The sequence below is a fragment of the Halyomorpha halys genome, unplaced genomic scaffold (genome assembly GCF_000696795.3).
Source record: "Halyomorpha halys isolate HHAL.00 unplaced genomic scaffold, Hhal_1.1 Scaffold1206.1, whole genome shotgun sequence".
Taxonomy (NCBI): domain Eukaryota; kingdom Metazoa; phylum Arthropoda; class Insecta; order Hemiptera; family Pentatomidae; genus Halyomorpha; species Halyomorpha halys.
The window spans coordinates 90,371-104,954 of record NW_027108604.1 but is presented as its reverse complement, the minus strand read 5'-3'; the positions used below and the strand labels follow the sequence as shown (position 1 = coordinate 104,954).

At 32.7% G+C, this 14,584-nt stretch overlaps 1 protein-coding gene and 1 long non-coding RNA gene across 2 annotated transcripts in view; one reads left to right on the top strand and one right to left on the bottom strand.

Moving 5' to 3' along the window:
- LOC106688795 (uncharacterized) overlaps window positions 1-4,868 on the bottom strand; it is a 74,605-nt gene extending 69,737 nt beyond the window's left edge. Inside the window, exon 1 of the long non-coding RNA XR_001344365.3 lies at window positions 4,619-4,868. This is a non-coding gene — a long non-coding RNA (uncharacterized lncRNA). The remainder of the gene's footprint in view (window positions 1-4,618) is intronic.
- The window catches only part of LOC106688794 (putative inorganic phosphate cotransporter), a gene marked incomplete in the record, with an annotated part of 38,789 nt that extends 24,601 nt beyond the window's left edge, over window positions 1-14,188 (top strand). The window contains 5 exon segments of the mRNA XM_067046877.1: window positions 1,953-2,111; window positions 6,948-7,080; window positions 9,379-9,500; window positions 11,871-11,987; window positions 13,992-14,188. Of these exon segments, the coding sequence (XP_066902978.1) occupies window positions 1,953-2,111; window positions 6,948-7,080; window positions 9,379-9,500; window positions 11,871-11,987; window positions 13,992-14,129 (669 nt within the window).
- Between the last annotated feature and the right edge of the window lie 396 nt (window positions 14,189-14,584).

Sequence of the window (14,584 nt, the reverse complement as noted above, 5' to 3'; positions counted from 1 at the left end):
TGTAGCAATCGGAATCTACGAGCAGTTTCTTGTCGTTTCAGTCTTGTGTGTGGATTCCAAGTAAGTCTCTTGTCAAGATGGAGTCCTAAGTGTGTTAAATGAAAATGTTTTACCATGTTAAATATTATAAGTATAGGATTGTGCGCAGCCCTAATTAAAATCATATTAAATGTTAAATGCATAAGGGCTCCTAGCGGATTTTCGGAACAACCTGTTTTATAACCTTTCCTTCCAAAACTTCATGTTATCGTTTACTTCTAAGTTTTGATTAAAATAATTTATTAAGACATGTCTATAGTGAAAGTTTGGCCACTCAGTGCCTTCTTGATCTTTTAACTGGTGAGGAAGAGAACCAAGATGAGCTAATTGACAACTGTCATAAAATTAGTATTATTGTCATCCATTGCTTTATTATTTATAAAAACATCCAAATCAATTCTAACACAAACTATGAGCAAGTAACCTAACACGACAACAACAAAACTGTACGAGCTCAGATGGTCTGTTGCGTGACTTCATTCTCCGTTTAACAGACCCATTAACACTCTCAAATATGTTATATGTTATATCGATTAAACCTGATAAAAGAAGGAATTATTTCTCCATTTAACAAAAGTTTTTCCATTTTTAATATACATATGCACAAGAAAATGTTATCTATATATAGATAAGATAGATAGTGCTTATAGGCGATACACTGTATCGAATATAAGCACCATACTAGTAAAAGAAGGAATTATTTCTCCATTTAACAAAGGTTTTTCTTAGGTTATCTTATCTGGCAAAACATTTTCTAGGCGATGTTAGCGTTCTGAGCAGTTTCTATGGCTAACACTAGATATTGCGCGCAACCGTGTGCCACTACAAAACCAACTGCCAATAAAATATTTTTCTTATTTTGTGATACACTGTATCAAATATAAGCACCATACTAAACAAGAGATTATTGCATATATTGTTATATGATTTACAACACTTCACATATTGATTTCTAAAAACGTCTAAATCCCATCAAATCACATTTACTCTTCGTCGTAAACCTACTGACGGCCCTACAGTTTCATTTAACGATGTTACTCTTACCCCCGTCGAACAGATCCGCTACCTTGGACTACATTTGGACAAGCGATTAACCTGGATTCCTCACACCAGACTGAAAAGACAGGAAACTGCACATCGATTTCGGCTATTACAGCACTTACTAGACAAACGGTCTAACCTTCCAACACATTACAAAAGACTGATCTACATGACTGTAATAAGGCCAATCTGGACATATGGGCAGTTGAGCTTTGGGGCTCCACTAAACCTTCGAATTCCTCTCGTATTCAATCCTTACAATCCAAAATCCTTCGTAAAATCCTCAATGCTCCTTAATTTGTCAAAAATAAAATCATACATAAAGACCTTAATGTTCCCTATGTAAACGATCTAGCCCGAACCAGATATCACTCCTTCCATTATAAACTCTTTAACCACTCAAACCTCTTAGTTTCTACTCTTGCATCCTGTTCCATTCCTGACAATCCTCCTAGGCGCTTGAAAAGAAGATGGCCACGAGACCAGCTAATGTAAAATGTCATTAGAGTGCTACCAATGTGTAGCTTCTCTACACACCTGTAACACTCCAATTTAACTCAGATCAGATTTACTAAATGTATTATAATGTACAGTTGTAAATAGCAATAAATAAATATTTAAAAAAAAAACCGTATTTTTCGAACGAACGGCATTTTTCCAGCGACCGCCTCAATTGAAAATCTTTTAAAAATTGTTGTTGATTGTAAATAACAATAAAAGAAAGATGGGTTCAGTCAAAATGAGTTAAATAGTAAATAAACTATTTATTTTTAGACAATGTTTCGCAGTGCTTTATCAGAGCTAAAAAAGATACAAACAACTAAAATTACGTATCTGAGTAATATTAATATTGATATTTTTTCCATTTACAGAAAGTAAGCTTCTTTGACATGCCTTGGAAAGGATTCGCTACCAACTTGCCGACGTACGCCTTGGCCGTTGGTCTCTGGGGCCATTGCTGGGGTTTGTTTGTTATGATTAACAACATCCCAAAATTTATGGCTTCTGTACTCGGATTTGACGTCAAAAGTGTAAGTATTAAATCCGTTTTTATATTCGATTATAGTAAGATAGTCCTAATGGCGGTCAATAAAGGTATCAAAATAGTAGAAGGAAACTATTTATTTTAAACCAACGTTTCGCCCCTCATTACAGGGCGCCCTCTGGACTAAATGAAAAAAACAAGATATAACCATTATTAAATATAAGAAGATGGTCAGAGTTGCGGTTAAAAAAGGAACAAATAGTTTATAACTAGTTATTGTCCGACGTTTCGCCCCACTTTGTTGGGTATCATCAGGGCTGTTCAAAGCAAAAAGTTAAACCGAAGGTCAAGGTCAGAAGGTCACCTTCTGTTTAACCTTTCTCTTTGAGCAGCCCTGATGATACCCTGTAAAGTGGGACGAAACGTCGAACAATAAATAGTTGTAAACTATTTGTTCTTTTTTTGACTGGAACCCTGACCATCTTCTTTATATATAAGTTTTACGGTCAACTATATATATATATATATATCCATTATTAGTTTATTATTAAATTTATCATCAAGTTATAAGTTGGTTTGTTGTACACCAGGGCCCTGTTTCATAATGAAAGCTAATATTATTAGTTCATAGTACAAGTGTAGAAACTAGTGTGGTAATAATACTAATACTTATTTTTTTCTTGATAGGGATGACTATTAGTGATATCACAGGAATTAAAAAATACTAAAGCACAAGTTACTATTGTACAAGTATGTGTAATTGAATTAAGATAAATCTACAAGACTAATACCTAGTATTAGTTTGTACTTTATTATGAAACAAGGCCCAGGTTGTATTTACTAGTAACTAGTTTCTAGTCCACCTACTTATATACTTCCTTATATTATATTTATTTCTTTTTTTATATACTTTATGAATATAACAATTGATTTGAAATATTGTAATATTATGTCTATTCTATAATAATGTTTTTCATTAAGCCCTGACGAAAACATTTGTTAATTATAAATAGTTTTATTTCACAATTTTGATACTTTGACTGCCACCCGGACTATCTTCCTAGAATTTACAACACACGGTCAACTATAGTCTTCCAATACGTTTTTATATTCATTGAATACCAAAATAAAGTAATATTTAAAAATCGATTCACATCATAGCGTGTAATATAAGCGTAACCAAAAAAACAACTTGCTCAGCTTTGAATAGGTTTCGGTGGATGCCTTTATAGATTTATAGATGAAGTTTCCATGGTCTATCAATTGACCTACAAAAAATCCTTTAATTTTGTGCATGAAAATCTCTATGTTCTGAATCCACTTTTGTTACCAAATATTTCTTTGTCTCCTTATTCTCTCACTTTTTGAGAGTATTACGGCTCGAAATTTCCGATTTCTCCTATATAAAAAGTTCATGATCAAAACTAATAGTACAAGATCCGGGTAGAAAAAAAAGGTAGCTATCTCATTCCAATTTTTGATTACTTTAATGAAAACTATGAATAATTACTAGTCAAAATTGATGAGTCTGTCAATCATATGTAGGGAGGATGAAAAATAGAGCTATAGTTCCCGTTCAATAGTTATATTGAATACAGACATTTAGAGTAATTGCATATTTACCGGAAAGTCGTAGTTAGGAAATTATTCTCAAGTGAGTTATAGGGAAACTACTAATATTCTTCAAAAAAGAATAACCATTGCAGGAGCATACTACGCATCATTACTTGACAAGTTGTAGAGAGTTACAAGGAGACTATGTTGAAAAATAAAAAAAAAAATCAGAAAAATTTCATTTTATTTTTGTTAGATCTGAAACTTTTCAGACCACCCTCGTAAATAACAACTTAGTAGGAACTACTAGTAGTACTAGTAGTAGTTAGTAGTGCACTGAGAGTACGAATGATTAAAATTAGTATAATACTTTTTTATTTAATTACTCACTGACGTAAAACGGATTCTCCTCAAAGCTACCAAAAGATCAGTTGCCCTATAACTCACTTGAGAATAATTTCCTAACTACGACTTTCCAGTAAATATGCAATTACTCTAAATGTCAGTCGACACAAATATATTTTGGATCCACAGAAGTTTTGTCCAGCTTCAGCTGGAACGGCCCTGGAGAACTGTTTCCATTTTTTGACAAATCCCCCCGCGTAACCGAATCCGATACATGCCGAAGCTAAGCAATATTAACCGAAATCAGTTGTATGAATTTCTGTCTGTACCCCCAGTATTGGATCTTAAACTTCTTTTTATGTATGTAACACAAAATCTTTTGTTTAAAGCTGGACACTTATCGCCCCAATTGTTTTTTAATATTATTAAATATGAAGTAACGTTTTTGTTTTACTGTTTTATTCTAACGAATGTGAATAGCCCAGCTTGGGTATATTGTTTGTTATTAGTTTATATAAACGATCTTTAACTCATCATTTTCGTAAAATTACTACAATTGATTATCTATTTCATGTATTTTACAGGCTAACTCTATTTGTACTGGGGTTGCACCATAAACAAATAAATAAATTAGTATTATTATTAATTACTTACTGACAAAATTAGAACTGTTTTGGCATTTCTTCAACACCAGCAGAGGAATCGTACCAAAAACTTCTGTTGTTTGCCCACGACTCTTCCACGGACAAGTATCCAATATAAAGAAATCCTCCTTCGTACATTTGTTGAGAACTAGTTGGATATTTCTTTGTTCAACGTAATGAAAGGAGTTCCACGCCTGAGATCCATCGATTTCAATAATAATTATCCAACTACGATAATCAATGATTATACATAAAATAACCTTTGGGTTAGATAACAGTTACTATAGAAGTGTACTATAGAAATCGTACGTTGTCAAGTCGATTCTAGAATGATCGATTTATTACTTATTACTTACTAGCTGATCCGGCAATATTTGAGAATGTATATATATTTAATGAACAAAATCAATAGTTTGTTATAAATTATTGTAGAGCCGGGAAGAAAAAAGGCAGTTATCTTAACCCAATTTTTGATTACTTTAATGAAAACTATGTATAATTACTAGTCAAAATTTATGAGTCTGCCAAGTATAGGTAGGCGGAATAAAAAATGGCGGCAGTTTCAAAACCTTAAAAAACATTAACTTTTCATTCGGAGCTCTATATCTATATCGTAAACCTACCAACAACACTAGAAAATCTAAGAGAACGTTATTTAAAGAAGAGTAAATTTACTGAAATATTAGCCCTAAATGAGCTATTTACGTCCAATACTTCTCGAGATATAGCTTTTTAAAAAAAAATCTACTGAAAGATTAGTAGTTAGTTAATTATTTTGAGAATTCTATATCTCAGGAACTATGTAACGTACAGATGTCTATTAGCACTAAAATTAAAGCTAATTTAATGGAATATAAATAAGTTTATGACCTTTACCTTCGTAGAAATAGTACTTTTCGTGATATTTACTATTAAATAAATTGATTTATAGTTGTTCGGACAATAAATTTGATTTATGAAAAACTTTATTTCAGAAACCATTGGACGTACAGATGTCTGCCAGCGCTCAAATTAAAGCTAGTTAAATTTACTACAAAATAGTTAATTATGTTTATCTTTGTAGGAGTAGTAGTTTTTTTGATATTTGACAAAATAAACTCACAAAATGTTAATTTCTAGTTGTTCGTATAAAATGTTGGATTTTTCAAAAAATATCTCTCTAGATCCATAAGACGCACATATGTCTGCCAACATTCAAAATAAAGGAAATTTAACTTACTATAAAGTAGTTTATGACACTCATCTTCGTAGGGGTAGTAGTTTTTATGATATTCACATATGAATATAAATTTGGCAAATGAAAATTTGTCCGAACAACTATAAATCAATTTATTTTAGCAAATTTCATGTAAACTATTACTCCTGCGAAGATAAACATTATACTCTACTTTATAGCCCATTAAACTATCTTTAATTGGAGCGCAAATAGACATCTTCACATCAAATGGTTTTTCAGATATAAATTTTTCAAAATAAATTTACTAACTACTGATCTTTCAGTACGTCCCTTACAACATTTTTATGATAAGTCGCTTTTTAAAAAGCTATATCTCGAGAACTATTAAACGTAAATAAATCTAATAGGGCTCATATTTTAGCAAATTTACTCTTCTTTAAATTACGTTCTCTTAGGTTTTCTTGTGTTGTTCCTACTTTTTAAGATATAGAGCTCCGAATGAAATTTTTTTTTATCGCTTTGAAACAGCCGCCATTTTTTATTCCCCCTACCTATACTTGGCAGACTCATCAGTTTTGACTAGTAATTATACATAGTTTTCATTAAAGTAATCAAAAATTGGGGTGAGATAACTGCCCTTTTTTCTGCTCTTGGGCTCTTGCACTAAAATTCGCTCCTGGAGCTTACTCCGTCCTTGCTCCAAGCATGATGATGATCATGATGAAATAAAGATTTAAACATCTATCGGTTCTTCTCTAGCGCACTTAAAAATCTGACCTTTCCAAAGAGGTATTATCAATGAAGGATTCTCATAGGAAATCGTTTTTATATCAGTGATTTTTCCGATTATCCGCTTCCAGAAGCCGTAAGTGGTCAAAAACGTATTTTTCAGTTTTAGGCGACTTGGGAGTAAACTGCGAAAATTCGTGAAAACGTAAAAAATAAGACTTTATTGCAAGCACCAAATATTTACAAACAACCTAACTTCATTTTTCATGCAAGAGGTTTGTTATTAGTAACCATTGCATATGTTCGAAGTACGTTTTGAAATACTTTGATAAATATTTGGAGAGTGATCTTTTTTTTTTTTTTTTACACACGCTGTAATATTTAATTTGGTTTCATAATTTATCTATTAAAGTACATTTTTTTTACTTTCCAGAACGGTATGTACCTTGGAGGAGCTTATCTATTCATGACAATTATTGCTTTCGCGTCAGGAGCCGCATCAGACTGGATTGAAAAGAAGAAAATCATTTCTCTAACATGGAATAGAGTGGTGTTTACAACAATAGGTAAACAATTTCAATTATATACAAATGTTGCTTATGATAGGTTTTTTTTTTTTTTAATTTTAATTATTATTAAATTTATTTATTGATATTTACAACTGTATATAAAATACATGAAGTAAATTTGAGGAAATCATTATGGTATGGTACAAGCATGTAGAGAAACTACCCATTGGTAGCACTCTAAAATCATTTTTACAACATAAGGTCTCGAGGCCAGCCTCTTTTCAGACGCCCCGGAGCATTGTGCGGAATAAAAGAGGAAGCAAGATTAGAAACTAATGGGTTTGAGTGGTTAGGGAGTTTATAATGGAAGTATTGATGTCTGGTTCGGGCTAGGTCGGTTACAAATGGAACATTAAGGTCTTTGTGGACGATTTTATTTGTGACTAAGTAGGGAGCATTTAGGTTTTTAAGAAGGATTTTGGATTGTAAGGATTGGATAAGAGAGGAATTCGAAGGTTTAGTGGAGCCCCAAAGCTCAACTCCTTATGTCCAGATAGGCCTTATAATTGTCATATAGATCAGTCTTTTGTAATGAATTGGAAGTTTGGACCGTTTGTCTAGTAAGTGCTGTGATAGTCGAAATCGACGTGCAGTTTCCTGTCTTTTCAGTCTTGTGTGAGAATTCGTTTGTCAAGGTGTAGTCCAAGATAGGGAACCTGTTCTACAGGGGTAAGAGCCACATTATTAAAGTATAATGTAGGGCAGTCGGCAGGTTTACGACGAAGAGTAAAGGTAATTTGATGGGATTTATTTTAATCCTCCAATTACGACACCATTCTTGGAGGGCTGTGATATGGGTTTTTTTTATTTTTAAAAATTTAATTTCAATAATTATAATAATGGAATGGAAATCTAAGGAACTGCATCGAAGATTTTACCATAGTTATGCAGTAGAGTGCATTCCTAATATGGCATTATACCTTCGCAAGGGTGCCCTTTTCCCAGAAACAGAAGAATTTATTTACGCTATACAGAACCAGGTGATAGCTACTAGGACCTACAAAGGTGAAAACCGGAAGAAATAAGGAAAAAAAAAAATAATAATGTTTCTCAGACGCGTAATTATATGCTCCCAAAAAAGGATCCGAAGGTTTTTGACCAATAACTTGTTTAAATAGTATCTAGGAAATTCTTACCTCTATCTTGGCTACAAAGATATACGACCACCTCGAATCTAATGATACCCATAGACCCATAGAACAACTAGCGTGCAAAACGGAGGAGAGAGAGAGGAAGAAAGAGAGAGAGGGAGGGAAAGAGGGAGAGAGGGAGAAATACTTTATTCATCTATGCTGCCCAAATACATCAGGTTGCTATATCACACAGAATACTAATCAATCCGTAATCGGACATATATAAATTACATATAATTACATGGTATCATAAAATAGAAAGAAAACAATTTTTTTCCCTACAGTTTCCTTTTACAATCAATTTCGGTTTATAAACCAAATACAAATATTTCAATTCATTCCTTTTTTCTTTGCCTTTTCTGTTCCTTCAATTTCACCATTACACAATTTTTAATTCACCCGATCAACAAATTCGCTCTCCCGAACTCACCCTTCTAGATCGTCTCCAGTGACCCGCTTATCAAATTCACTATTAGACAGCAATGTGAGTTCATTAATAATAGTCACAGCAGTAGATCAGTTTACCAAAAAACAAACAAATAAATACATTTTACGAGAACAAGACTAACACATAGATTCAAAGGTAAAATATAATAAAAATCCGGTTACAAGAAACACTTGAATGGATAAATTAGTTTTAAAAAAATATATAAATAATTAAAAATAATAATACTAATAAAATAAAATAAGTTAAAACACACAAATTGACAGGTCCACATATTAAAATAAATAAATAAAACAATTACAAAGAATAATTGAAATTGTCATCCTTTACCAATGACATTAATATGTAATTTGGGCTAGATAAATGCTTCATGTGAACGAGGGAAAGGTCGTCAGTGCCCAGGACCTGTTGATAAATGAAGAAGAGTGCATCAGGAAATTAAAAGACAATGAACTACATAAATATTTAGGTATACAGCAGCACCTGAAAATAGCTCGAAAGGATATGAAACAAGAGCTAACAGTGTTGAAAATGAGGCTGCGAAAAGTATTGAAGACTCAACTAGCGGGTTCGGAGTACCTCCTTAGGCATAATACAGTGGCGAACATTTTCCAACTGGCTTTAGTGGAGAAATTTAACCTATGTATAAAAAAAAAAAAAAAAAAGTGTTATTTTTGCTCCAACCCAATATTTGTTCACATATTTTATTTATTTCAGCATCAGTTTTGCCAAGTCTCGGTCTTCTTGCTGTTAGCTACTGCGAATGTGACGGAACTTGTGCCTTCGTTTGTTTGATCGCTGGAATGGGATGTATGGGCACTTTCTACCCTTCCCTAAAGGTAGGAAATATTTATTCTACTTACTCCAATAAATTAGTGATTTATTTTACATTTGAATGATTAATATATATACACAGTAAGTTGTCGAGGTGCTGTATATAAGTCATGGCATGAGTTACATAAGAGGTGAGGTACATAACATCAGAAGTGTTCGACAATCCATGTCCAATAGGTAAGGTATCCTGAACAGGGGGTGAACTGATAGGAAGAAAAAAAGGCAGTTATCTCACCCCAATTTTTGATTACATCAATAAAAACTATGTATAATTACTAGTCAAAATTGATAAGTCTGCCAAGTATAGGTAGGGGGATTAAAAAATGGCGGTTGTTTCAAAACCTTAAAAAACATTGATTTTTCATTAGGAGCTCTATATCTTAAAAACTACCATCAACACTAGAAAATCTAAGAGGACATTATTTAAAGAAGAGTAAATTTGCTGAAATAGTAGTCCTAAAAGAGCTATTTACGTCTAATAGTTCTCGAGATATAGCTTTTTAAAAAGCAAAATTTCTTAAAAATCTACTGAAAGATTTGTAGTTAGTTAATTTATTTTGAGAAATCTATATCTCTGGAACTATGTGACCTACTGATGTCTTATAGCACTCAAATAAAAGCTAGTTTAATGGACTATAATAAAGTTTATGACCTTTACCTTCGTAGAAATAGTAGTTTTCATGATATTTACTAAAAATAAATTGATTTATAGTTGTTCGGACAATAAATTTGATTTATGAAAAACTTTATTTCAAAAACCATTGGACGTACAGATGTCTGCCAGCGCTCAAATTAAAGCTAGTTCAATTTACTACAAAATAGTTAATTGTCTTTATCTTTGTAGGAGTAGTAGTTTTTATGATATTTGATAAAATAAACTCACTTAATGTTAATTTCTAGTTGTTCGTATAAAATGTTGGATTTTTCAAAAAATATATCTCTAGATCCATAAGACGCACATATGTCTTCCAACACTCAAAATAAAGAAAATTTAACTTACTAAAAAGTAGTTGTTCGTATAAAATATTGGGTTTTTATGAAATGTTGCTTTTTAAAAAAGCTGTATCTCGAAAACTATTTTATTGCTATTGTATGGCTCATATTTTAGAAAATTTACTCTTCTTTAAATGACGTTCTCTTAGGTTTTCTTGTGTTGTTCTTATGTTCTGAGATATAGAGCTCCGATTGAAAAATTAATTTTTTTTATCGCTTTGAAACAGCCGCAATTTGTTATTCCCCTTACCTATACTTGGCAGACTCATCAATTTTGACTACACAGTCTTTGACCTCCTCAACGAACCCTCACCAGGTGACTTAATCCTATGCGACCGTTTTCCAATTTCGTTGATTTAACGACGTAAGAGCGTTGTAAGCTACCGTGTCTTCCCACCTCAGTTTTGACCATTCTGATTTTGATCATTTCTGGATCTTTAAATAATATCGCATCAAACATTCCGAAGCTCTCCAGTAGTTTTCTATCTGTCTTACCCAATTTATTGGGAAATCAACTGGTTATTACTGCCCCGCAATAACTTTAAATAGGGATATTCATTATATTGTGTTAAACTTAAATGTTTTACCATGTTAAATATTGTAAGTGTAGAATTGTGAGCAGCCCTATTTAAAGTCAGCTTAGATGCATAAGAGCCCCTAGCGGATTTTCTGAGCAACCTGTTTTATAACCTTTCCTTAGAAAAATTTATGTTATTGTTTACTTCTATGTTTTTATTAAAGCAATTTATTACATGCCTAAATTTAGTGAAAGGTAGAAGTTGTGTGGAAGTTAGGCTACTGAGTGTTATGTTGATATTCTAGCTTGTGAGGAGAGAGTCAAGATGAGCTAATTGACTACTATCATTGCACTATTATTATTGTCATTCATTGCTGCACAAACTACGAGCAATTAACCTAACATGGCAACAAACAAAATGGTGACGAGCTCAGCTGGTTTGTTCCTTGACGTCATTCTCCATTTAACAGACCTAATAACAGACTCTCAATTATGTTATATATTTTTAACATAGTAAAAGAAAGAAATATTTCTCCGTTTAACATGAGCCTTTCCATTTAACACCCTTTAACATGTTAAACTACAGATCATGAATTCCCCTAAATAACATTTCGCGAAGCGATTACAACTCACGTTAAGTATTTTTATTAACCAGGACATAGTTTGCTTTATAATGTGATGTCTCATACAACAATAGGTGCTATTTCTAGTCTTACCATAAAGTGTGGAGTATTTCGTTGCAAACACCGTAGTCGCTTGTATATTTTCCTATTCCTTTATGTATGTCCTACCTGGCATCCCAAGGGATTATTTTAGCCTCCACTATTTAAGCCACTAAAAAATTAATAATATCACTGTTTAATAGGTGAATGGAATAGATCTTTCAACTAACTACGGAGGCACCGTGGGTTCGACCAGCCACTGGTTAGGTACTACAGCTGGCGCCGTTGGACCACCCTTGGTTGCTACCTTGGCTCCCGATGTATGTATTGCCTCATGTACAATAGCTTATAATATTATTATTAATTTTTTTAATACAAGTCATATATTTATAAATTTAAGTTTAAAGTAAAAACATATATAATGGTTTTTGATATACCGAAGCTCAGAAGTATACTTATCGTTTGTTATCATAAACGAATAGGTAATAGGTTGGAAAAAAAAGAAAGTACTATTAGCCTTCAAGAAATCGATTACTTGGTCTAAAATAGCTTATTTTTGGACATGGAGCAGCATTGGCTTCCTTTATAACCATCAATTGACAAAACCTGAGCTAGTGCTCCAATGCCAAACCAGCAGGAACATTGCGATAACCATTTCTATACGACATTATAGGTGGAGTATCGATATCCCATAGAGTCGGGTCAAAAGTATAATTACTTCTGTACGAAGAGTATCTATACTCGACGACTTAAACTGATGAGAAAAACAAGTTGGCCAAGGAGATGAATTGGCAGGATAAGTCTTACAGGAACAAGCCGTAAATCCTGGAAGGATGGAAGTTCCACTCCGTAGGGAATGGGCCTATCGTTCATGAAAGGGGTGGCAAGTCCTACGGGAACTAGCCGTAATGGTTATGAGAGATAGTTGACCGTGGATGACGTACTAGGAGATGATGGTTGGGGGTGCGGTCAAATGAAACACAAATAAGATTCGATTTTAGATTAGATTTTAGTTCGAAGTTTAGCCGTTATTGGCGCAGTTGGAATGTATCATCTGATTTGTTTTATACCAGATCGGCCTGGTGGGCCTTAAATGGTTGATATAACAGTTATATTATTTATTTTTTTTTACAGTGGATTATGGGGGGGGGGGGGTATAGTCTCGTACAAAAGACACCCCTAATTATATACAATGTTCATATTAAAAGAATGAAAAAATAATAAAATAAATAGATAAGAATAATGCTTCTTAATAAAAGGGAAAAGTAAAATTAATAACAAAAAATAATGATATTGGCACAATTAAATAAAACAAACAATTACCCTCTAATAGTAAAAAGAAACAAGTCAATTTGAAAAAAAAGGCGAGAGAAGAAAAGAGAAAAAAAATAATGAATAAATAAAATGAGTAATAATAATAAGTAAAACAGAGATATTGTGGCTATGAATTGATTTTATATTTATTAAAATTTATAACAGAATGTCATGCAGCAGTTTGGGCTTCAGTCTTCGGGCTGAGGTTGGGTTTCCCAGGTTGTAGGTCATTGCTCCTTCAACTGTTGGCAACTGGGAGTGGAACTTCATGAACCGTTTTTTGATGTAATCCTTTATTGACTCCATCTGTAATTCGCGATGCAATTGGCTATTTCTTATGAACCAAGGAGGATTAACTGCGATTCTTAGGACTTTATTTTGAAAAGATTGTAGTTTTTTTGCTCCCCAGACTTCACAGCCGTATATCAGCAGTGGCCTGAGCATTGTATTAAATATAAGAACAGTTGTTCCTGCTTTAAGTTTGGAATTTCTGTTTAGGATTAGATATAGCATTATCATCTAATGAAATGATACTTTTTAAAAAGCTATATCGCGGGAACTATTAAACGCAAATAGCCAAGCTTCATATTTTAGCAAATTTACTCCACTTTAAATGATGTTCTCTTAGGTTTTCTATTGTTGGTATTTTTAAAGATATAGAACTCCAGATGAAAACTTAATTTTTTCAACGTTTTGAAACAGTCGCCTTTAGGCATGAAATAACTGATTTTTTTGCTCCTCCCAGGCCCTTATACTAATAGAAAAATTAAATAATTTACAGAAGAATTAATAGTTTTAGGGGGCCCAAAATCCCATCGCTCAGTCACGTCTTGAAACCTCCAATTAATTAAATTATTACGATTCTATTTACATACAATTATCTAAAAATCGTTCGTTTCATTATTTATATATTTCTACTAACAATTTAAATATTCTTACGGATTACCTGTAAACAATAAAATAAACTTTTACTTGAATGTTCTTATATAATATTTGTGTTTCTCTTTCAGTCAACAATACCGCAATATAGAGTTGTCATGTGGTTGTCCTTCATACTTATGTCCGCTACCAACATCTTCTACATACTCTTTGCAAGTGCTAATGTTCAAAAATTCAATTATTATCAACCGAAGAAGACACGAGCATAAGCTTGAAAATATCCAGAAAATATAATTTTGAATTTTATTAATATATATATTTTAATCGACTTTTGAGTTTTTATCGTATTACTAACTTAGGCTATATCTCCTTAAACTTAAAATGACATAACTATTAATTAAAACCTATTTATTTTCAAGTTAGGATTTTAAGCAGACCATCGATTTTCCTAAATTTTAAATTACAGAAAGAAGCAAAAATACTAAATAAATTCCATAACATGGTCGAGGTGTTTGTCTTAGATTAGATGACTTTGACTCCAGTATAAGATCTGAGATACTCTATACCAATGTCAGCAATGCCTGTTCATACGGGGCAGATGGATTAACGGGAGAACGGGTTGGGAGATGAGCATTACGGAAACCAGCCGTAAATCTTCACAGGATGAAAACTTCACTCCATAGGCAACGAGCCCATCAGTCATAAAAGGGGGAGACAAATCCTA